Below are 24,623 nucleotides of genomic sequence, written 5' to 3' on the forward strand. Positions count from 1 at the left end.
TGTGGCTATGATTCCACTTTATGCCTTTGGAGACAAGCCATTCTTTGATCCTCTTTCTTTTTGTCTGCTCCATATCTTTCTTTCTTTAAAGCGAACGGCTGATAGTTTTAAAGAATAAAAACATTTTCGGCACTAATTTTCTTTTTATAGTTTATGTTTATCAAGTTCTTTGCTTCCCTTCCATTCCATGTTTATAGCAGACTTTGTGGATGAATCCAACCAAGTGGACGCCTATGTTTTCCTATCCTTCATTATTTTTTTATTATTGCGTTCCCAATTAAGTTTGATGGCTCCAAAATGCCGATGGATCCACTCATTTATGGCATATATAGATTGGAGACCACAGCCAGCTACTTTGTTTTTTAGGGGCTAAGAGTTTGTTTTAGCTTGAGAAATGTTAAATTAAGCACTAATTGCACATACTCTTACCCTATAATCTATACCATGATTATGTTAAATTGTAGGTACAACGGGGGAATCGGTTGCATAGAACTTTATAGAAAGAAAAGGAAAATTATACTCCAATTTATACTAAACTGGCCTAATTCTTCTCTGAAGTTGAAAGTAGACTCCAATTGATATTAGAGTAGAGGCATCTCTGCCTTCAATTTTCCATTGCCACTCCTGTGCGCATGAAAACAAGGGCCAGGCAAGCAATTTCTCAGAGTATGTTAGACATCTCACATCTATGGTGTTAAATAAGGCACGGATAACGTGGACCCATTGGAATGCTTGACGCAATCTTGAAGATGAGAGTTGTAGGGATGCAACACTTGACTGGTCCAGTCCAGCATTGTCATTGCTTGCTACAGCTCATGTGAGCAATTTACATGGGGTGCCAGCCAACTCCATGTGGAGTCAGGCCAGGTTTCCCCTCACAGTCAGAGGGCACCACTAAAAAGTACTTACTGATGGGGATTTGGCATTTTTACATGTATCAGTTTAAACTTTGAAGATTTAATTGGAGCTATCTCTCCATTATTAAATACGAATCCTGTTTAGTGTCAGATACGTAGTTTCAGTTTCAGGATCAGCAACTCAGGTTCCCACACCCCATCCCATTTTTTCCCCTCGACCATCCTCTTTACCTATCCGATCAACATACATGGATATACTATCAATCATTCTCAGTATAAGAATACTTTCTGCGCACAAATAAAATCCAATTTCTTAAAAATCTCCATTGCTGGATTCTGGTCCTCTAGTCTAGGCTGGGAAGCAGGTAGCCCACAGGTCCCACCCTTTTACATTCCTTGGTCCTGCCATACTTCTAAAGCAGTTGGGCCACCACTAGAGCAACGAAGTCTTAAAACGTGTGGTCAGGAAGCCCACAACGAAGTCTCCCCTGTATCTTTTCTTTCATTCTCCGTAAAAGAATTGAATTGCGTCCGCCATTCAAGTTTAAAATGAGGGGAAAGTTCCCAACAACGTAGTGCAGGATCGCAGGATCCCAGAGACCAGAAACACTTCAGAAGATCATGTTTAATTCATGTACAAGTACCTGTTCTAAGAAACAATTTTCATCAAAGTGAAAAGAAAAAAAAAAAAAAAACAGATTCCAGTTGCTCAGAATTCCACATTGCTAAAACTTACATGTATTACGTTGAAAGTAAAAATTTAAAACATTCGTGTACCAGTAGATCAAAAAACAAGTATAGGGAGATAGCTATATACAACATTTCTTGTGGCAAACGGGAAACCCCAATAGCTGTAGGCAATCTTCATTTTTATGTTGCAGTTCTTTCTATCGAGCGATAAACATCGGATGCTGGCAGAGAACTGGTACAGCAAAGAGCAGGATAGAAACGCATTATCTTCAGCTAGATCTTGCTACTACTTGCCTGGAAGTGTCCAGACCAATGTTAGTCACAATGGGAAAATAAGTTGCCAAAAGAGGAAAAGAACCATAGCAGAAGAGGCTGCACGAGCGGTAAATTGCACTTGGAGCAGACCTGATAATGAAGCTCCATTTGCATGTACGCTTGATAGGTATATCATACTCTTACTCACAAGTGGCAGCAGTGCTCCATCTTTCCGTGCACCAAACACTTTTTGACTGTAAATTGTCACAAAATACAAATAAATACGTAGTGTTTCATGAGGTATTTCTACTAAATAATGTAAATTTAGAGACTTGTTACTCTAAGGATGCAATAATTATAATTGGCCTTTGTGTATAGCAGCTACGTACCGTGGTACATTCACATATGCTTCTTTAGAAATTGCATGCCTGAGACTAGTTTAATGTTTTCATGACCAGGAAGTCCTATAGGTTAACAGATAGATGGTTGTTCTGAAGGGTATGCATATCGAGCAGATAAAACAGAGAAAAAGGCTACCACAGGACATATGAAAATTGTTCTCGACATGGAGTTCATGTCCATTTAAGCATTTCTAAAACATCCATTTTCATAACTCAAAGCGGGTTGTAATTTGATATTCGCAAAACATTATACAAGATTAGGAACACATTACAATTGTCTTTCAAAAAGATTGATAAAAACATCAGCTCACAATATAGATTGTCAGGACTAAAGTGTCAAGGTCAACGTATGCACTAACCTCTATTAAAACAGATCACTATTACTTGATCAATGAGGACCACCGAAATAAATAATGGCAGAAATTCAGACCTCATGAATTGAAATTAGCTAAACTACTAATAACCTATCAACCTCCTCTTTAGGGACAGATAGTGGTCCTTATCTCATATTTTTAAGGCACCATCATTATGGTTTTCCAGTTTTGGATGAATTATTAAAGCTCTAATTTTGCCATCAAGAAGCCAATTCTACACAAAGACGCTGACCACAATGGTTCTAAAACATCTAAGGTGACTTACAGCACATGAACTACAAGTAGAAGGGTTTCAAGATCCAGCTGGATCAAGATTCCTTTTCCAATCAACACCTGCAAGCTGGTTTTCATGTTTAAATAATATCTAATAATCTCAAAACACTCAAAAGAATCATTCCAATAACTTACAGTTCAATGGATCAACCAAAGCACCATTTGGCTTGAGCCTGTTAATCCACTTGTCTAGCAGCAAAATTGTTTGCTAAAGCTCCCAAAATATGCAGCCTCATACTCTCTAATAAGTAGGGATGGCAACGGGTCAGGTTAGAGTGGGTTTTTACTCACCTCGAACTGACCTGATCCAATATTGTATAAAATTGTACTTGATTCGACCTGATTTGAAATCAATAAAATATTATTTTTTAAATATAAAATACTGTTTTTAATATAAATATAAAATTAAATAAATAATTAAAAATAATATATATCGGGTGAGGTTTACCTAACACCCTATCGAGTCGGATTTTTTTTACTAGTACACGATCCGACTCGATATCCAATTAAAAAAAAAATCGACCCTAAAATATCAGGTTGGATCGAAACTCACTGGATAAGGGTTGAACTGCTTTCCCTACTAATAAGTCATACCTGAAGTCATCTACATCTCAAAAGCTGAGCAAACCCTAACTAGAAGGATTCAATCAAAACTTTGAAACTAATCATGTAAATGTAATTAAATTCAATCACAATGTGTATTATTAAGACACTACAGATAATTTTTTTTATATTTTTGTTCAATAATTTTCAATGCATCCATCGAAACAATGACTAAACTAGAGTAGATTTTCCACCCATGAAAGTGTCTTTGATGAATAAAGACATTGAAATTAATGATAGAAAAATACATTTCAACCCATTACCCTACGGCACCATTAGGGATTGATCACATGTCAATTTATAGAATTGATCTACACCTGCACTTCATCCACAAAACACGCCGAATTTTCAGGAACATGCCAGCGTGGCAGGTTACTCAAATCATGCAACTGATGAAATGACCAAAAAAACCAACATAAAGTGACTAACCAAAGCCGTAAGTGTCCGAAACATCAACAATGGATGAGAGTTCGTTAGTAAAATTCACCTGCTATAAGGAGGCGGGCAAAATATGATGACGTAATCAGCGCCCGCACACGTGTAAATACTAGTAACATCATCATACGCGTAGCTATACGCGCGTGGGCAAGCACGCTTGAAAAATAACGAGTAAGCCGATGGTCGACACACGTCAGGCGTTCCAAACGCCCCGGTGCAACAGTATTCGGGATCTCCGAACGCTTCACACGCGCTCCTACACCCCACGCCAGCACCACCCGGACGCATCACACGTAACTGCGAAGGACAAGCGCCGTTGAGGTCCAATAAGCAACCCGTGGCGCTACAGTTCCCGCCTTTGCCTCCCTTGGCCACGACCAACATAGGCAAATTAAAGCCGTCGACTAAGCTGATGTCGTAAAAATCTAATCCTCGGTCACCGTTTAACGTGAATTCCGCGAGAGTGGCTGGCGGCTTGGCTCCACTTCCGGAACATTCAATTTGACCGGTGCCACAGTCCCCGCTTAGGCAAGCGAATTTACCGGAGGAGTCTTGGCCGCAAAGGGTACGACCCCAGAGTCGACCGGACCAAGACGTGGGTATTGTTACGGTTCTTGATTTGCCAGGGTTAAGAACGAAGCCCGTCGTGGGAAGCTGAGCTGTCTTGGCGCCGGATAAAAAGCCGGGCCATATCGTGTGGCGGCACTTGTTGACGATTTTGAAAGAAGCTGGGTTCACTTCTGCGATTGAAAACAAGGAAAGGGTCAGTGGCAGATATCGCAAATAAGGGAAAAGAAAAGGTCATGGATTGGAAAGATGGAGTCTTTGAATGTTTACTTACCTGAAAAGAGAGAGATGAAGAGGAGAGAAACAATGGTGGAAGAGAGATGAAGACGATCCATCATTAAAGAAATAAAGATTGAGAATTATAGAGTTTGAGTTTAAAGAGTAGGCCAAAAATAAAAAAAACTAAAGAACTTCACTTTTCTTGCGAGGAGAGTAGTGGCTGAGAGACTTCGAGAGTGTGCGTTTGTGGGTTTTTTTTTTTGGCCTTTTGGCTTTTGATTTTGGTTTTAGTCGTTAATTACTTAATTTTGTGTTGTTTAGCAATGAAGTCTCTTTCTTTCTTTTATTTCTTTTTCCCATGCAAATAAAACTAGGGTTAAATGTTACCATTCCTCTTAAATTATAATAAAATATTTAAACCAGGGTTAAATGTTACCATTCCTCCTAAATTATAATAAAATATTTAATATTATATTCAAATTTATAAAAAATTTTAATTTAATATCCGAATTAGAATTGCCCTTGTTCTTTTCCTTTATAACTAAAACTAGTCATATCGTTACATTGGTTAAAATTCTTTTTATTTCCTTGTTTCTTTTTTTTCATATAAATAAAAATATTATGATAAGTCTCTAAATTATAATAAAATATTTAATATGATATTTAAAATTTTAAAATATTTAATATAATATTTAAATTTTGAATTTGTAATCAATGTAATATTTTCTATTAAACTTATTTAATTTCAAATGATATACGAGATAAATAAATAATTTCTTAAATATCACATTAATTAATATATAAAAAATTATTTGATATATTTATAATTTTTTTAATATATTCATAATTTAAGTATTACATTAAATTATTTTTTAAATTCAGAAATTATATTAAAATTTTTTTAAATACATTAACTCGTAAAACTAATTCTTTTATATTTTAAAGCTTTGATATAATCTGGTTGATGTCTTTTTCTAAATAAGTATTTGACAAACCTTGGATGGTAAGATTTTAGTACCCTGATTTACCAAAGAATGGATGTGACATATGGTAATTTTGGAATGGCTGATTAGAAGCAAAGATGGTGATTACTGATTCGGAGTGAAATGCCAAGAATCTTGCTTTCTAATTGATTGAATCAAACGAATAATATCCTCAATTGCTGCACAGTATCCAAACGAAATCATCAGATAAAAATTCTTCTTTCTTTTTTACCCATTCATTTGTCACACTTCAGAATTGGCAATTTGGCATGAATGTAAATAGAGAAAGAGATTGAATATGTCTACAGATCCCTATATCCTGCCTGAAGTTGCACGTAAAGGCTAAAATCTTGGGTTTAATTACTTAAAGCTTAAGCATACATATATGCTAGAGATCTCTGTAAGTGAAAGCTGAAAATGGAGATCCATAAGTAGAAATTGTTTCACATGTTCATCTAGCAATGACGATATTTATGTGTCGGAAAAGACCAAAGTGACAAGCGCATACATTATATTTCTGTACTTAATGATGCATGTGAAACAAAAAGATTGCCAAACAGTTAATGTTGACATACCAGTGAGTTATGATAAGTAGAAATAGAAAAGGTAAAGTGGTCTCTTGAATCATAAGCAAACATGTCTTGCATATGAATTAATGTACTCAAAAACAGAAGGGCATCTGCAGGTAAAAAAAATTGTAACACTCGCGTATGAAAGTAAGCTAACTTCTTAACGCATTTCAGTTTCAGGGTCAGGATGCTTGCCATAGAGACCTCAACCAAATCAAACGTCGAGGCCCTTTAATTGTCATGAATGCAATTGCATTTTTATCATCTTTGAGAACATTAACAGACTTTGTAAATTCAGCATCATTCAATTCTTCTAATTGCTGCAACTCCTGCAGGCACTTCTGATACAATGTTCTTTCATTTGATGCATCTTTTTGTAAAGCTTTGCACTTGACTGCTGAAAACATCTCATATATGGCATTCTCTATTGTCTCACCAGCATCATAGCATGCCCTTTTCTTATGAGCTGAAGCTCTTGGAGCAACAGACTTTCTTTTCTTTGGTTGTTTGTCACATATACGAATTATTGAATCAGAATCAAGGGTACCCTCAACTACCTGTGTATGTACGTTAGTTGGATCTGAGGATCGGACTGTTTCTGTGTTGCTATTACCCTCTTCAGTTATCACAGGAACCCCGTTTGGAATACATTTGCCAGTAGTTCTTTCTCCTACAACAGATACCAAAAAAAAAAAAAAAGGAATATTGATCTTTGTAGACAGTCACTTTCATACACCACTTACGCAAAGTAAGTGGGCTGGTGCACACCACATTCGCAAAATTCAAATACAACAATAGTGTCAGCAAGTTTCATGCTTTTAACCAAAATGCAAATTCTCTATTATGTGATAAGACCAAACAATACTTTATTCATTTATGAGAAAGCAAGTATCACCAAAAAAGTATTCTATTCTCATCAAGTAATTTTACCTTCAAATATGATTGACATTTGTTTATAAAGGGGAAAGCTCTTGCGTCGGAAAGGTCTAGCTTCACTCCGTACCTATAAAAATGAATTAGTATAAGATTCCCTTACTAAATTCAAGATAATTTTCAAAAGATGTTACATACCACAATATAATTGTCCCAAACTTTATCATCAGCTACAACCATTTGCCGAGTTTCATCCCAGTCAAATCCATTATGGCCAAGCAGGGTTTTAACAACACCATAATCTTTCTTCATCACATTGTAGCGGTTTTTTATTTGGTTTTCTTCTAAATTCATGCCAAACTTCTTGTTAAAATCACGTGTAACAGACCTAATCACTTCATTCTTAAATTCATTATAGGCTGTTCGTCCACAATTGTGCTGCTCAATTAAAAGCTCCACCAGATATGCATCACGAGATGGAGTCCATTCTGCTTTGGCCCTACCTAGCACTCCCTCCTGTGTGGCAGACATCTGGACTCTGTTTGCTAACAGGGGTGTTAGTCAAGATAATAAAAATTTCTTTAACCAAATTTTGAAAAAAAAAAAAATGAAACACTAGCATAAATACAATAGATCCACAGAACTAAGCTGTTATACTGAGTTATGTTTCTAATCAAAAATTGGTTTTGTTGAATCAAGTCTCCTTCGGAAGGAGTTTAAAAGTTTATCAAAATTTCACAAAAAAAAAAAACAAAATTTCATTCACACGTCAAAGATGGATTGTTGAAATGTTGTAGAGATCCCACATGAAAAAAGAATAATCTATAATCACTACAAAAAAAAAAAATCTATAATCACCAAAAAGGGAGAGAGAGAGAGATGGTCATCTTGTCTATAAGGTTTATCAGCTGCAACATTTGCAGTTATCACCAATGGCTAAAGGTTTCTCTCATATGATATTCCTTGTTTTAGATTCAGACTAATGTGATAGTCGGGTTCAGCTTATTTTCTTTGAATGTACTTCATGCAGTGGATTCACAGTTTTGAAATAGGTGCATTAGAGTGCCCTACCATTGTGAACTAGTTCTTTATCCAAACACAACACAAACATTCAAGAAGATTTTGTTTTTAAAGTCGTTAACAAGAAGTTGGTAATGCATGATGAGGTTCCACAGTATTCACCAAACAGAACTTATAATATATGCCATCAATTGAAATAGTAACTATCATTGCTTTGAAAAAGTATGAAGAAGAATGAGCTGACAAATACAATTGATTCCAAAAATCCCATGTTAAATATAGAAAATGAATTCATTTTTCAAGGGAGTAACCATACACACCAAGCTTCCATGTTAAATGCAGAAAATGGATTCATTATTACCCAAATGATCCCCACTTGATATAAAGATGTGTTATATATAACCCGGAACTTAGCTCATTTAATTCATGCAGCTGCTCAGCACCTACATCCCCTTCTCCTATCCCAAGCTGTGTCCTATTTGTACCCAAAAAAATTTGTTATGTGTATATTTCAAATGTTAAAATTAGTGTAGACAAAGATAGCAACAAACTTGAAAACAAAGTGCCAACTTCGGGGTCATCCAAATTAAACCCTGTTCGACTTGAATAATTATGAGGTTCATCAGTATCATACTTTCTACGACAGACAACGCAGTGAAGAAGCATGAATCGAAGATTAATTTATCATATACGACCAATATCTTAACTTAAATTCTAATATTTTCCCATCGGCCGCCAGTTGCTCAAATGTTTGAAAATTCTTCAAAAATAAGATCTTGTGAGAGACTGAGAGTTTGTCTGTTTCCCAGTTCCCATCATCAAAGACAAATTCAGCCATCAATGAAATCTACTTAAGTACCTAACCAAACTTAGATAAGAGAAACAATACAACCAAAAATGCTAATAAAATTTCACAAATCTTTATACCAGTTGGCTATCAGAAGGGTAATATGAAAACCAGAAACAAGAATTAAGAAATTTTCCATGCAAAAAGAAAAAAAAAGCACACGTTTTCTCAGCAAACTAACAGAGAACATATGGTCGGTTTCTTTTTACAGTACCTTTGCTCAAAGTTCAAACCGCTCAGTGACAGTGACTTATATTCCCATGTTAGGATTTGAGAACTTAAGACAAAGAATTGCTGAAATGGAAAGTGGAAAGACAAGAAGAAACCAGTTGTTCCTGAACAAAATGTAGCGCGGGACAAAAGTTATAAATGGTAAACAAGCCTCCTGACTGAATCACCTGTAGCCACGTCAGATATTGCGGTTTATTCGGTAGTGTTAATCAGCTGATCTTAGCCGTTCAAATGTTTGACGTATGTTCCCAACTTTATGGTCTTTGTTGCACAATCAAATTTGGGCCTCCATAATTCCCGCTTGGAAAAACATGGGCCTTACTTTTAGCGAGAGATTTTTCTACCAGATTTTAATGCACACCTTTTTCTATTATAATGTATAGGCAATAAGCACTAGTCTTGCAGCACATAGAGTCAATTCAAATGCCAATAAACATAAAAAATAACATATTGAAATGCTTTCTTGTGCTTTGAAATGGACCCAAAAAATGCAGCTTTAGTTGCGTTGTAACCCAGGAAAAAAAAAAAAGTGAAATGACAAGTTATCTGAAGTATAGGATTCTTTCAGTCCTAGAATTTGCTTCCAAAATGGAGTCCACCAAAGAAAAGCAAACATCATTCTGTTTTGTTGATAAATGGGTGGCTTCAAGCCAATTATAACTTCTTTTGGAACATAAAGGGTGAGACTGAAACCCAAATTTTCTCTTAATGAGGTTGACCACAAATTGAATCAGTTTTGCTATATACCAAGTCAATGCAGGTTTCCAAAAGCAAAGTTCCATTATGAAGAAAAGAAGAAGGAAATGGCTAAAGTTTGACTCAGTTGGGAGCCTTAATCATTACTGAAGAAAAATCATGATTAAAAGTAAAAAACATTATAAGTATTAACCAAATCTTTCACTAAATTTGGTATAAAATTTGTCTTGTTAATGACATGTTGAATGTTGTTCTTTAAAAGCAAGATGCCTTGTCTTGATTTGGCTTTCGCATCATTAAAAAGAGCAAAATATATATTAACAGTGACATAATTGATGAACAGCCATCATGAATTTTATTTTATTTTTATATTGCAAAGAGAAAACAAAGTGGAACCCATATATTAATTTAATTAGTTTATATAATTATTTTTAAAAGACAATATTCAATAAATTTTAAAATCAAAATTTAACATTTGTTATTTTTTATATGATTATGATTTTAAAAAAAAAAAAAAAACCCGTTTAGTTGAATTCAATTCAATTTTTCATGCATCCCAAATTAATTCCAACAATAATTTGAGGGAAAATTATTGATCATCATAGTTTGACTTATGAAATTAAAATTATTGATCATCTTATTAAAGTTTTGCATTCAATTTCAATCTTCTCTGCTATAGCCCTGGCGTGCTGAAATTAAATTCCATGTTGCATTATTAATGTTTTTTTGTCTCTGTGTTCATAATCAGGTTGACATGAAATTAACATTTTTGGAAGATCTCTATTCCTTTTTTGTTAATCAAAATTATCACAAAAGAAATGAAATGATTTTACCTTTTGTCTTATTGCCCAAGTTCTAATAACTTGTTTATACAGCATCCGAAAGACAAAATTTAGCACAATTAGCATGCCCTGTCGACTCTCATCAACATTTTATATTATTAGTACTATTTTCAATGAATTAAGCACTTTCCCCTTTCACCATCCAAATTTCTGATCAAAATCATCAATTTAATAATTGAATCACTACCTGAATTTAACTCCAATGATTACGAGAAGTTAGTTGAGAAAAAAAAAATACTGTGTTTCATCTTTACCACATAATATTGGTATTTTGAAATGATGTTGTTAACAAGTGTCACTATCCATTGAAATTTGGTTTCAAATACTCGCAGCAAACGCAGTGATGAACTCATCAAAACCTTCTGTCAACAGCTAGTTCACTTCACATTGAAATCAGAGAGATGAATAGAAACCTTTCATTCTTCTAAATTGTTAATGTAAAAATTTTTTAAAACATAAAGACCTGATACAAATTTGATGAAGGGCAAAGATTATGATAAAAGAACAAGTTAGCAGGCAGCAATTTGGTGCTATGTAGTGCAGTATAGATGGTCAAGGAGACAGGGGTTCCAGAGGGAATGTTTCTGGTCCGGTCCCAGTGGCTGCAAAGCATGATCTATCAGGAATGGCTGTGCTGCCCAACAGGCCCCATGAATATGTTGCACTGCACCAAAACAAAAAGCTTTTTTTTTTTTTTTTTTTTTCCTTTTTGGGTTATTTAAAGACCTGGAAACTCATGCTTTTACTTAATGATATCAACACAAGTTTGATGGGTTTTATCATCATAGCTTGAGAGATAATCAATAATCTTCAGAGTTAGTTGCTCGAATTCAGAAACAGGAAAACCAGGGCCATGAGAAAATGGTTAAAGAATAAAGATTAATGTAAAGACTAAAGAGTAAATTGCAAAGGGAAAATTCAATATTGTTGATCTTTACCTTATAGTCCTTTTTTTTTTTTTTTCTGACACCTTGAAGTTTGATATATTTTGTAGGTATAATGGCAATTGGCACACTTGGTTATTATCATTTGCAACCCATTTACTTAGACCCTTTTCTCCAAGCTGACTCTTTATTCTGTTTCAAATATTTTTATAGTCGAAAAACCATCAAGGATATTTCAAAGCAAATATGCCAATAACATCTATATATTGAGTAAACTCCATGTGAAGAAGGAATTTTGGGGTTTGGGTTTTAGGATGTGGGGAAGAAGATGGATTCTCGAGTCCACAAAGCCATTGGCCATGTGATAAAAGCACCTTTCTTCTTCTTGTAAAGCGACCACGCCCGTTTGCCTGCAATCATGCGGTCTACTTCGTTATAATTTCCCTTCACTCCTTCCCTTGCTTATGCTTATATTTATACTTTACCTTTTTTATTTTAAAATTTTAATTTTAACTCCCCCCCGATGTGCCTTGTTCTTCTAACATTTTAACCCATAAATGGCTTTTTTTTAATTTTTTTTTTATTATCATAACCCTTTACAAATGGTTCATATTCAATTAAAAAACATTATAAAATTTGAGGACTAAATCTTGTACTACTTGTTTCTGTTAAAAGCAATTGAAACTCATATTATACCTAAAGATTTATTGATATATTGTAGAGTTCGCTTCTACTTCTAGTCGTCAAAACATAATTTCTCTTCATAATTTAAAGAAAATAAATACTAATTCAAGCCTACTAATTAAAATTTGCATACTTCAACTTTCTAAAATGAGACCTTCAAGTTGCAATGACATTTTTATCTTTATCAAAGTTTCACTTTGGGAAGAATAAAATCTAAAGTTGGCAATGCAACCTGAATCTGTCATATTTTGATTCGATCTGATTTTATAACATTGAATTTAAAAGAAAAAAATTATATTTCGAGTTGAATTAAAATTTTTATATAAAAATATTTTTTTATTATTTATTTAATTTTATATTTATATTTAAAAAATAAGATTTATATAAAAATAACATTTTATGTTAAAAATAATATTTATTAATTTCAAATTGAAAAAGTTACAATTATATATATATATATATACAGATCGAATTGAATATAAAAAAATAATATTTTAAAATTAAATTAAATTAAATATATATATTTAGTGTATAAAATTAAATCTGATTCGAAACAAAAAAATCCGTTCAATTTTCTTGACCCAATCTCTCTTGTTGTTATCTTTAATAAAATCCTCACCAAAATAAAGGTTTTATCAAATCAATGTTAAATTGTGTGGAGTTATTATTTTGACATTATTTGTTTTTGTATATAAAGCAAATACATGTATCGATCTTGATGAAACATATTTTAAATTTTTTACACATGTAACTTGATCAGTTTAATTAACAGTAAAATGGTATGTTAAGCGTTATGATGAAAAATGAAGGTTAGATTAGGCATAGAGACAAATGTAATAATAAGCTGGGGAAGCGGGGAGACCCGCTCGTGCGTAGAAGCCACTCATGCTCGCTTATGAATTCATTTTTTGGTTAATAAAGTAAGATTAAACTCATTTAACAATGAACTAAAAAACAAAATTTTTAATTACAAGAAAGGGCTCAAAAACCAGAGGATTTCGTTAAAGACCACAAAAAGAAAGATTACATTTAAGCTCTAAAAGTAAAAAGTGGACTTCACTCGCTTCCCAAAACCCCTCTCTAAAATACCTTTCAAACACAGCCATTTTCCCACTCTTTGGGAATCCCCCTTCATGTCTCGTGTATATATATGACCTCTATGTCTATACTCTTTGCTTCATCAACTTCACTTCTGTTATCTAACAATCCTGTTCTTTGCACTGAAACAATACTACCCAGTTTGTCATTAGAGGAAAGACAGTGAGGATTTAGTGGATAAAACAGAGCTGAAGACTGTGAGGAAGTGAGAGGAAGGAAGAGATCATGGCAACTGATAAGGAGGTGGAGACTGTGATTGTTGCGAATTATGCGGAGATGGAAACTGAAGGGAGGCCTAAGGGAATGAAAAGCAGGATTTCTAACCTCTTTTGGCATGGTGGTTCTGTTTATGATGCTTGGTTTAGCTGTGCTTCTAATCAGGTTTTTGTCATATCTTTGGTTTTCCGCTCTGAAGTTAGCTATGAGACAGTGTTTTTGCACTACTGATAGAGACTAAAATTTGTGGTTTCTTGGGTTTTCATTTTTTCAGGTGGCTCAAGTGTTGCTTACATTGCCATACTCATTTTCCCAGTTGGGGATGCTCTCTGGCATTCTCTTTCAGCTGTTTTATGGTTTGATGGGTAGTTGGACTGCTTACCTCATTAGCATACTCTATGTAGAATATAGAACAAGAAAAGAAAGAGAAAAAGTTGATTTCAGGAACCATGTCATTCAGGTTTCAACTCTATAGTCTATACAAAACAACTTCAAATAGAAGAAAAATGATAGTGAAAAGCAATTTTTAATATCAAAATCTTAACTTTCTATCCTTCGTTTTTTTTTTTTTAATTGTATAGTGGTTTGAAGTTCTTGATGGGCTCCTTGGAAAACACTGGAGGAACGTGGGTTTGGCATTTAACTGCACTTTTCTTCTGTTTGGATCTGTCATTCAACTCATAGCTTGTGCAAGGTACCTACTCATCTCTGACTCTTTGCTTTTATCTGTGTCCATATTTTAAAATTGTTGTGTCCAAATGAATAAGTAGGAATCACACCAGGGAACCTGACAATCAATTCCTTACTGTTGGGTATCTATTGTTTTGATGTTGCAGCAACATATATTACATAAATGATAATCTGGACAAGAGGACTTGGACTTACATCTTTGGGGCTTGTTGTGCCACCACAGTCTTTATTCCTTCATTTCACAATTACAGAATCTGGTCCTTTCTTGGCCTTGTAATGACCACCTACACTGCATGGTATCTCACCATTGCCTCACTCCTCCATGGCCAGGTAATCGGTCAAAGGAAACCAGGTTGTCCCATTTCTTGTCAAGAATGACAATTGCAAATTGATAGGTTATTTTATTAGCATAATGTATAATCAATGAAATTAAACGTAATAATTGTCATTATTAATATGGAATTTTATTGATTTAAATTTAGGTTGAGGGAGTTAGACATTCTGGTCCGACCAAGCTGGTGCTATATTTTACTGGGGCCACAAACATTCTCTATACATTTGGGGGACATGCTGTTACTGTGTAAGACAAAATTTATATTTTAGAATCCGTGTCTTTTACGTTATCTACAAATCTGCTTAAGTTGTTACAAGTCAATAAATTGTATAATTAATGTTTTGTGCCTTGTTTTAATTCATTATCTTAACAGCTGTTGAGAATTATAAATGCATAAAAGTCGTTCTGAAAATGACCAGAGCTTCAGTTCTTTAGACATGATCTGACCATTGGAGATCTAATGATCTAATGACCAATCCATATCCTAAATTGCCCTTTGTAGGCGTGGAAGGCTAAAAGTTGCTTTCTTCTTGGAAACCCTATTATTCCTTTTCAATGTAGAAAGCCAATGATCTTTTTCCCTGTAGTTTCACTTTTATCACGAGAAGAGGCCAAGATGGGGTCCAGCTTTTTTCAGTGAATTCAACACACCCCACAGACAGAAAAAGCCCGTAAAGTTCATGGAGCTGAAAGCAGTGGCTTAAGGCCATAAACCCAAAATTAATCATCCTAGAGCAGACCTTTTCCAGGCCCTGAATCCCTGATACCAAGACTAGCACCTAAGAAATGATGCATGCTTAATAAATACTAGTAGTAGCATGAATTAATTGCTAATTAATTAAGAATTAACTTTGTCAGTGGTGGGGGACATGCAGGGAGATCATGCACGCTATGTGGAAGCCCCAGAAGTTCAAGGCTATATACCTGATAGCCACACTGTATGTGCTGACTCTGACACTTCCCTCGGCTGCGGCTGTTTATTGGGCATTTGGAGACATGCTTCTCAATCACTCAAATGCCTTCTCTCTTCTCCCAAGAACTCCCTTCAGAGACATGGCTGTCATTTTAATGCTCATCCACCAGGCATGTTTATGAATTCCATTACTAGATCCATCCATCCATACATAACAATATTCATTTTTGGTACATCCATCCATAACATCAATATTATCATATATACTAAGAAATGGTCACTTTTATGATGATTTTTTTGGTGGGTAATGTGCAGTTCATAACATTTGGATTTGCATGCACGCCACTATATTTTGTATGGGAGAAAGCAATTGGGATGCATGAGTGCAAGAGCCTGTGCAAGAGAGCAGCTGCAAGATTGCCAGTGGTCATTCCCATTTGGTTTTTGGCTATTATTTTCCCATTCTTTGGACCCATCAACTCAACCGTTGGATCGCTCCTTGTTAGCTTTACTGTCTACATCATTCCTGCACTAGCCCACATTTTCACCTTCAGATCAGCCACTGCCCGAGAGGTATTACACTCCACTCCATCATCCTGAAAAACGATCAACTGGAAAATAAACAAACCTCAAAGATTAGCTAATTAAAGTAAGAAAAGGCAATGTAAGATATCTGAGAAAATTTTACTATATGTCAGAGTCAAACGTTTGACTGAAGAAGTGAGAGAATTGAAAATTGATGTCATGAGCAAGTGTTGATTAATTCGAATATGAAAAACAGGGTGGTAACGTGTGGTCACAGTCTAGCAGACCAGTCCCGGGTCTTTCTCCTGAACTGATAATCTTCTAGATTTAACACTGAACATTTTTGGACATCTTTTTGATAATTGTGAGTTAGTAATATTATTTGCCTTTGCAAATTTCATGAAAAAAGGCAGTAAATATTGTTGCAAAAGGCACGAGATTCGTGCTGCGACTGTTAATCACAATGTATTCATGTTCGTACCTGATTCCCCATATCTGGGGGTACTACAGAAAACTTGTCTTTTCTTGATACGTTTTATCTTTGATTTACACAAAAAACAAAAAACCCATGTTCAAACATGAGATTTGGGCTGATATTGACCGTTAAATTTATTGATTCATGTATGATTATTTAACATGTGATATTTGATTAACGGCTGTGAAGCAGAATGCAGTGGAGCAACCACCGAAGTACTTTGGAAGATGGGTGGGGACATATACGATCAACGTGTTTATTGTGGTGTGGGTCCTGATTGTTGGATTTGGATTTGGTGGATGGGCGAGCATGACTAATTTCATACACCAGGTTGACACATTTGGGCTCTTCACGAAATGTTACCAATGCCCACCACCAGCACTGCCCACTTCACCTCCATACCACGGCCTCAACGCAACCGCAGCTGCTCCTCTACACCATCCCTTCAATCACACTCGCAGCCCTTGATTTGCTCAACTCCAAGGGGTTCCCCTCATGGCTTAACTAAAATTGCAACCATGAATATGTCATCGTGTCATTTGCACACTTTGATCATCTTTGTTACTTGCTGTAGACAGAGAAGATAAAAGTTGGAGTTCAATGGAAGTTCATAAATCAGTTAATGTCACCTTAGAGAGTCTGTAATGCATTTGCAAGAGAACAAAAAAAAAAAAAAAAAAAGGCAACAAAGTTTGTATCCAAAATTGAAGATCTCTACTTTTAGCTATGGTTCACTTTCTCATGATGAGTATAAGAGTTGTTCTCTTTCCCCCGCCCTTTGCAATAATGTCAAGCATTCCATTGCTTTATGGGTTCAATGCCTCAACTTCCAAGTTTGTAGTTTGTATGTACATATTTGAATCCTGATTTTGGATATTCTCAACCCTTGGAAAGAAGTGAAGACTAAAGCACAAATTTGGCAGATCTAGTGGAAAGCACACGAGACGTTAAACAAAAAATAAGAGTGGAATCTACTTTACTATAAGGTGACAGAATATGAAGTCCAAAACCTTCTAATAAAGATTAGATCTATAAGATTCTGCTGCAAAGAAAATTGGCAGTGAATTGTCCCTTTTATTTTTCCACTCTATACTTTTCTCTGTTCAAAGGCTTAGTCAAATAATTTTCATTAGGAAAAAAATTATGGGTCTGAAAGCCTTCAAATTGGGATGTCTATTATGAAGTACTGAAATCTTTGCTTGTATCAAGCATGTATATCCTGTATTGAGGACAAGGAAGTTGTAGCAAACATCCACAAACGATTCACAGAACAGAAACAAAAAATGGTTCTTTGCAATTCGCCATCTAGACAAATGTTTAATCAATCTGTCATGCAATTCGACAGCTATAACAGTAAACAACAACCTTAAACCCTTTGCTAGAACTGAAGGAGATTAATAGCATGCCATAGAATCAAATTTATGATGAAATTTGATTTTTGATTCCCACCTTCATCTCTCATATCTAGGACGTTGGTGGTTGGACCTTGAAAAGGATAATTCAAGCAACAAAGCAGTTTCATGCAGCAAAGGGGAAAAGAATAGTTGAAACTTGAAAGCATCTTTCATTCTTTTTTTCTTTTCTTTTTCCATCTATGTTATCCATTATGATAAGAAATGAAGTGATGATATATCATGAAAAGGCTTTACCAGGCATGCCCTAATGATTAAAGAAGAAGGTAAAAATGACGTAAGGGGTATTGGTGATGTTGCTTGAATGTTGGGCGATAAAGCTGGTAAGACATGGATACAGCACTGCAATACTACTGTGGGAATCTTAATAATCTTGCAGCCATGAAAAAGCTAAAATGTTGCAGTAGTAACAAAGTTGTCAAAGCTTCCTTTTACAAGAGAAAGAGACTATATTCCCTTTGCAAGAGCATGCGGCCCTAGATAAAAAATAAAGGCTCAAGGCTTTTCAGTGTAAGTCTTTATCTTTATTCGTTAGACAACGAGACAAATGATATAAAGCTCCGAGACAATGCTCTACCTGTTTCCTGCAGCTATAAAATTTTTCTTTATTTTTCTTTTTCATTGCCTCCGATTTGTTCAAGGGATGAAAATTTAACCGTGCTAGATTTTGCAATCAATTATACGATATGTTGGTATATTATTAGATTCTTAATTCTAATTAGGGATATTAATAGGTAGGATTGGGGCATGTAAAGTATTTTTCATCTTCATTCTCAAATTTTTATATTCTATATATTTTCGTACTCATATCCAATAAATATTTTAAACATATTTTTATTTTTATTCTCGTTGCTATTTAAAGAGTCATAACTTAAACAAAAAAAAAACTAAAATTTATTTTTGTTATTTTTTTATGTTGTATATTTATGTAATTTTTATAGATATATATTGATATATATATTTAAATAAAAATATAGTAATTCTAATTAATTTTATAAAAATAATTTATATTATTTAATAAAAAAATTATTTATTAAATATATAAATATATATATATATATGTAAAGTACGAAGCGAGTGCTATATTTTTTGTCTATATCCTCATATCCTATAAAAATTAAAATCATACTTATTTTCATCTTTATTCGGATTAAAATTAGATTTTTCATTGGATATAAATAAAATTGAAATCTTTAATTCTAATAATCAAAATTTCATCTCTAACAAGTAAAAAAAAACCCAATGCTAGATTTAATATTTACAGTTTTAATATCATAAATAAATGTTAATTATTTGTTCTTTTATTCTTATTTATTTGGAAAAAGTAGTATTTTAAACAAAATACAAAAGAATTGCTATTCCTATAGTAGAAAAACATATATATATATATAATATCAATTATCAACAATTATTAGTATACTCTACATTTATAAAGAAAAAGAAAGTCCAAATTAAGTTTAAGATTCCTCTACCATTCCCAATATCAAAGTCTATTCGAGGAATATGTAATATGAGTTTAAAGTTTAATCTAATATTCAGATATATTTTAAATTTCTAATATTAGAAATTGAAAATTCCTCAAAATAACTAAGATTTGGGCTTTGGGTAAATTTGAAAAGTAGTACTTGCATAAAGGCCAGAAATATGTGTGATTGATACAAGTTTCAAATGAAGGATAAGAGTCCAATCTCGACCTTTCTCCGCTAAAAAACCTTGCCCCTATCGAGATGGTCCACCATGGAGAATAAAACCACCAGAAAACAGAAATTTGAGCCCAATCTGCTAGTTAACCTCAATTCTTGGGAACCCATTTCACACCGGCATTCAAATAATTGAAAATAAGCTGGCACTGATTGTAAATTTATAGTTTTTCTAATAGCTTGAATTTTTTGAGTGATTGATTGTTGTTTTTCTTGGTAATTGGTAAAAGAATGATTGATAATATAATACCAAGGCAAAGTTTAGTTACATGCATGAATATTAGCCATTAGGAAAATTTCTTTTATTCTTAAAATTAAGAGTTTAATATTTTATCAACAAATCATATCATCAATTTTGATTGACTCGTTACTCGTCATGTTTTGAACTTCATGTGCAACACTCTTCATTTTCTTTTTTCCAGTTTGGATATATTTTTTCCTACACTTGGATTGCAATTAAGAATTTCTTGTCCATATTTTGGTTGGTGTTCAATCGGAGTGTTTCTTGTCCATATTGTAGATTCGTGATGGGCACCATTCTTAAAATGTAATAAAGGTCATTGTTGTGTCCCAACAGCCAATGGGCCACCACTCTCAATTCTAAAATGAAAGAAAATGCAATGCATCCTTAAACAGGGCTCTAAGCAGGCGTCAGTCATAGGCGTCAGCGTTTTGGAAATCAGATTCAGTAAGGCTAAATTAGGCCCCCCATTTTTGTAAAAATATCAATCACCATCCTAGTCCAATTGGCGTCGTTATACTCGGCTCGTAGTACGAATCTATAAGGAGGATTTTTGGATTGAGATGGTTCAAAGCCAACCCAAACCCCAATCCTCCAACCAAAACTAGGTTGAAGTCGAACAAATAGCGCCGACTCCCTTCTCAACATCCAACTAAAATGTATGTTCAGGCTAAGAAGATTAATAATAAGTTTTCATTCCAAGGAACTCCCAAACCTTTTCATCATTCCCAACTTCTTTTAGGTCATTCTTTAATAGGGGTGTGAACTGGGAATGGGATCCTTTTAATTGAGTATTGGAAGTCGTTCCCAAGGAAAATCTCATCTCATTAGTTAAACAATGAAATTTCGACTTCAAAACCCAAGACTCTTGGTAGAGGTAAGAGTAATTTACAAAACAGGAAAACAGCAGTAAATGGAAAAAAATTGAACGATGAATCTAACCAAGGCTTTGACAGTGGAAACACAAAAAACCAATATGGTTAAACCCCAGGCTCATCCACCCAAGCGAAAGCTACGCAGCTGAAATTTTCTCTTTTTCTCGGCAATTTCCAACCATCCCTGTTCTTTTCCTAAAAGGAGCAAAGAGGTCCACTTCCACTCGAAGCACGCATTAAACACCACCAGCCTGTCTCAACGAGACTGTTTTATTAAAACTGACTAAATACACATTACTAAACAGGAATTAACCATTAATTGAAACCTCCAAAAACAGAGAAAGGGGTCAAAGCAGAGGAATGGAATGGACCACTTCTGGTTAAAAAAAAGCAAGGAAGCACCCTATAATTGGATGGCTTTATGTTGCATTATTCATGTGCTTTATTCACCAAATGTGTCCCAACCCTTTTCAAATAGCATAAAGGAAAACAAGTATGGGAGCACAGCTCCTCCCCATCTGCAATTTCCGTCCCTACACGTCTAAGAAAACAAACAAACAAAAGAAACCCGAGAAAAAGGGTATCATGCTGAAAAATGTCACTTACAAGGAACTTATTGCCACAAATAATAACCGTATTAACACAATTTCAGGTCTCAGCCCCTCTCCCCTACCACTTTCCCTCCAATTCCTTTTCTCCCTCCAAAACCATTGAAATCCCAAAAAAGCAATATAATATTCGAACAGAGATATCAAATCATCACCAAGACGTCCAAATTATACAGGAAAAGGAAACTACTGAAAATCATTTCAAGAGGACTGTTAATACAAAGAGAAACACAAAACCACCAGATGGTATATTATATGTGTATAAACACTTGATGACAGTGAGGGTTTTAACATCAGTTTCCTTTCATATTTTTCCATTAGCAATTCTAAATCCACTCCACTGTAACCCTACAAAAGTGCCCATTACAACCATTTCCCAGCATTCAAAACCTAAAATAAAAAGCAAAAAAGACAACAAACTTACTAGGAGCAATCCTTCTTCAGAAATAAAAAAGAAAACATAACAGCCAACCATACTGATAAAACGAAACCGACAGAAACAGTACCGAAAGGGAAAAAGAAAGGAACGGTTAGGGTAAAAGTGAAAAACACACATTGCACCCACTCCACCTCAACGGCCATTATTTGGACAATCCCTGGCGAAATGCCCAGCGCCTCCACAGTTGTAGCAGGCCATTCCGCCGCTACCGCCGCCTCCACCATATCTACCTCCGCCACCACCGCCACCCTGTGTGCAATCCCTTGCCATATGTCCCATCTCTCCACACTTAAAACATCCTCCACCGCCGCTGCCACCTCCGCCATAACCGCCGCTGCCACCTCCGCTATAGCCACCACCGCCACCACCATACCCACCTCTCCTTCCTCCACCACCGTAACCACCGGCACCATAACCCCCGGACCCACCACCACCATAACCACCTCCGCCGCCGCGACTGGATCTGGTGGTGCCACGAACGGGGTTACCGTTGGGGCCAGAAACATCAACAGCCTTGGTGCGACCTTCAGAAGACTCGATAACGAACTCGACCTCTTCACCATCAGCAAGGCTACGAAAACCCTCGGAACGGATCGAAGACTGGTGAACAAACAAATCCTCGCCGCCCTCGTCAGGGGTTATGAAGCCAAACCCCTTTTGGTCACTGAACCACTTCACCTTCCCAGTCATCCTACTCTCGCCCATCTTTTCTGCAAAGCCCAGATCTAAAAACCCTGACCAAAATCCCCCCGCCTAAGAACGAAGGAAGAGAACAAAGAAAGACGCAGAAACGAAAGCGAGGTGGGAATTTTATAGTGCAGGTCAGAACAACGCAAATGGTGTGACTGCCACGTCAGCATTGGAAATATAATAATAATAATAAATGTTTAATTAATAAAATTAAGGGGAGGATCTTATCGATGGGGGGATCATGGCGACGGCGGGGTTTCAGAGGAGGGGATCGGACGGCTGGGGATTTGGATCATGTGGAATATGGAGCGTCTGATTATATGATGGAGGGAATATTATTTTAAGTTACGAAAGGGTCCGGAGTCCTGAGAGGACAGATGTGATCATGTGAATGAGGAGGGATCAAGTTGTTTTGATGGGAGCCGCAGTAAAAATAAAAAATCTGTTGAAAAGACTATGCCGTCTATCTCCTGCTTTGCAGACTGCAAGGAGTTTGTAAATTGTGAATTTTTAAGAGAAAAAAAAAAAAAGGTGGTCAAAGGGTAAATTTGGGAGTGGGGTAAAAACTCTGAGTCTGAGACTGACAGGCATGTGTTGGATGGGACATTTCAATGGGGTCTTGACTTGCTTCTGTACCATCATTTACACAACTCCTTAAATTTAATTACTACTTAAATGATTGTTATGGCTCTAATTAATGATAATTAAAATATTTACTACTCATATTATTATAATAAATCTATTTAATGTATTATTTTTTTAATTTTATTATGATTAGATAATTTTAATATTATAATTGAAATTATAGATAAAATATTCTCTATTATCCTAGCAAATCTATTCTGATTTTCTTTTTCAATATTCTACAACATGTAAGGAAAATTTAAATAATAAGGGAGGATTATAAACTTTATATTTTTATTTTTTATGGTAAAACTCAAATGAGTTCCCAAACTTAATTAAAATTTTGAAATAAGTTTTTTTTTTTATTTTTATTATATAAAATTAAGATTATATTTTTTATTGTAATGCTAACTTTCATGATGTGTAAATTCTTTTTGATTTGTTGACGTTTATATTTGAATTTGATATAGATGAGTTGGATGATAAAATACATGGAGGAATTGTTATTAATAATTATGAAAATTAAATATTATTTATTAATTTTTAAATTTAATTGATATAATTATAATGAAATAAATAAATATTCATATTTAGATGAACTTGATGATAAACTATCAGAACTTTCTCAAATCTCCCTCAATTACAATGGAATAAAAATTCAAAATTAAATTTTTTTAAGTTAGGATATTTGTTTTAGTATTATCCCATTCTTTTTATTTATAAACTAATAATCTCATTATCATATGCTTATTTTAAACTTAATTAATCTAAGCATCTTTTATTTTTTGATACAAAGATGTCAAAATTTATAGAAAATAAAAAAAATGATAATTGTTGGAGATCAAATATTAATCTTATTAAAATTCAATTTTTAGTGAAAGTGATTGAAACATTTTGTCTAACCCTCATATTTTAAAAAATATCCAAAAGACTTTGATATTTGGTTATGTTACAAATTTTCATTGCAATGCATTATAGGAGTGCTTGGTAAATCTACATGTTTTTTGATATTTATTTGGTAAAAAAGTAAATTTAATAAAAATAATTTATTAATCAATAAAAAAAGATATCTTTTATAAAAAAAAGTCAAACTTGATTTTTAATAGCTTGAATGCTGAGGTTCAAGGCATTTTTCCCACAATTGGGAAAAGGAAAACAGTTTTTTTTTTTTTGAATATTGCTAAATGTATTCAGTTTATTCTCTTCACATCTCAGTTTTTGTTTTAAATTTTTTATAAGTAAAATTATTTAATTATCCATTATTTTTCACATAAAATCATAAATTTTTCTGAAAATAAAATTTCAAAAATTATAAAATTTTATAAAGTTATTAAAAGAATAATTAAATAATTTTATTTATAAAAAATTAAAAAAATGTGAAAAAAAGGAGTGCATTTAATAACATTTTTAATTTTTTATTTTGATTCCACTTTTATACTTAACTTATGAATTATTTAATCTGGATCCTCAATTTTTT

General features: G+C 34.3%; 4 protein-coding genes across 8 annotated transcripts; 1 reads left to right on the top strand and 3 right to left on the bottom strand.

The window, feature by feature from the left end:
- Window positions 1-1,579: 1,579 nt before the first annotated feature.
- LOC111308760 (thaumatin-like protein 1b) lies at window positions 1,580-4,996 on the bottom strand. 4 transcript variants are annotated; one of them, XR_016328742.1, is made up of 5 exons: window positions 4,733-4,996; window positions 3,941-4,631; window positions 2,843-3,189; window positions 1,953-2,056; window positions 1,580-1,841 (listed from the first exon to the last, which is right to left on the bottom strand). XR_016328742.1 is itself a non-coding variant. In XM_089745470.1 (4 exons), the coding sequence occupies exons 1-4, from the start codon at window positions 4,794-4,796 to the stop codon at window positions 1,834-1,836; spliced, it is 867 nt and encodes a 288-aa protein (XP_089601596.1). In that variant the 5' UTR covers window positions 4,797-4,992; the 3' UTR covers window positions 1,580-1,833. The 4 variants fall into 4 exon arrangements, 2 of the variants coding, with proteins under 2 accessions (XP_089601596.1, XP_022763071.2); XR_016328741.1 differs by having other exon boundaries at window positions 2,986-3,189; window positions 4,733-4,992; XM_089745470.1 differs by lacking the exon at window positions 2,843-3,189 and having other exon boundaries at window positions 4,733-4,992.
- Window positions 4,997-6,155: 1,159 nt separating this feature from the next.
- On the bottom strand, window positions 6,156-9,303 carry LOC111308761 (uncharacterized). Its single transcript, XM_022907338.2, has 4 exons — window positions 9,184-9,303; window positions 7,301-7,640; window positions 7,160-7,232; window positions 6,156-6,899 (listed from the first exon to the last, which is right to left on the bottom strand). The coding sequence occupies exons 2-4, from the start codon at window positions 7,631-7,633 to the stop codon at window positions 6,412-6,414; spliced, it is 894 nt and encodes a 297-aa protein (XP_022763073.1). The 5' UTR covers window positions 7,634-7,640; window positions 9,184-9,303; the 3' UTR covers window positions 6,156-6,411.
- A 4,065-nt stretch (window positions 9,304-13,368) lies between these two features.
- On the top strand, window positions 13,369-17,311 carry LOC111308229 (auxin transporter-like protein 5). 2 transcript variants are annotated; one of them, XM_022906543.2, is made up of 8 exons: window positions 13,369-13,785; window positions 13,895-14,080; window positions 14,202-14,314; window positions 14,457-14,640; window positions 14,793-14,890; window positions 15,520-15,727; window positions 15,873-16,130; window positions 16,750-17,311. In XM_022906543.2, the coding sequence occupies exons 1-8, from the start codon at window positions 13,630-13,632 to the stop codon at window positions 17,023-17,025; spliced, it is 1,479 nt and encodes a 492-aa protein (XP_022762278.2). In that variant the 5' UTR covers window positions 13,369-13,629; the 3' UTR covers window positions 17,026-17,311. The 2 variants fall into 2 exon arrangements, with proteins under 2 accessions (XP_022762278.2, XP_089601616.1); XM_089745490.1 differs by having other exon boundaries at window positions 13,494-13,785; window positions 16,747-17,266.
- Window positions 17,312-21,620: 4,309 nt separating this feature from the next.
- On the bottom strand, window positions 21,621-22,774 carry LOC111308230 (glycine-rich protein 2-like). The gene has a single exon (XM_022906544.2). It carries the CDS (start codon window positions 22,535-22,537, stop codon window positions 21,965-21,967), a length of 573 nt encoding a protein of 190 aa, XP_022762279.2. The 5' UTR covers window positions 22,538-22,774; the 3' UTR covers window positions 21,621-21,964.
- Window positions 22,775-24,623: the final 1,849 nt, after the last annotated feature.

The sequence above is a fragment of the Durio zibethinus genome, chromosome 2 (genome assembly GCF_047325235.1).
Source record: "Durio zibethinus cultivar Kanyao isolate XHJ-2024 chromosome 2, ASM4732523v1, whole genome shotgun sequence".
Lineage (NCBI taxonomy): Eukaryota > Viridiplantae > Streptophyta > Magnoliopsida > Malvales > Malvaceae > Durio > Durio zibethinus.

Excerpts from the sequence above, each read along its gene's own strand:
- LOC111308760 (XM_022907336.2), bottom strand. The coding sequence starts at position 4,796 with ATGATGGATCGTCTTCATCTCTCTTCCACCATTGTTTCTCTCCTCTTC. Across the intron at positions 4,632-4,732 it reads CTTCATCTCTCTCTTTTCAG|AAGTGAACCCAGCTTCTTTC; the intron begins GTAAGTAAACAT and ends TTTCAATCGCAG. Across the intron at positions 2,057-3,940 it reads TGCCCGCCTCCTTATAGCAG|TCAAAAAGTGTTTGGTGCAC; the intron begins GTGAATTTTACT and ends GACAATTTACAG.
- LOC111308761 (XM_022907338.2), bottom strand. The coding sequence starts at position 7,633 with ATGTCTGCCACACAGGAGGGAGTGCTAGGTAGGGCCAAAGCAGAATGG. Across the intron at positions 7,233-7,300 it reads TTTGGGACAATTATATTGTG|GTACGGAGTGAAGCTAGACC; the intron begins GTATGTAACATC and ends TCATTTTTATAG. Across the intron at positions 6,900-7,159 it reads AATGTCAATCATATTTGAAG|GAGAAAGAACTACTGGCAAA; the intron begins GTAAAATTACTT and ends TATCTGTTGTAG.
- LOC111308229 (XM_089745490.1), top strand. The coding sequence starts at position 13,630 with ATGGCAACTGATAAGGAGGTGGAGACTGTGATTGTTGCGAATTATGCG. Across the intron at positions 14,891-15,519 it reads GGGGGACATGCTGTTACTGT|GGAGATCATGCACGCTATGT; the intron begins GTAAGACAAAAT and ends GGGGACATGCAG. Across the intron at positions 16,131-16,746 it reads GATCAGCCACTGCCCGAGAG|CAGAATGCAGTGGAGCAACC; the intron begins GTATTACACTCC and ends ACGGCTGTGAAG.
- LOC111308230 (XM_022906544.2), bottom strand. The coding sequence starts at position 22,537 with ATGGGCGAGAGTAGGATGACTGGGAAGGTGAAGTGGTTCAGTGACCAA.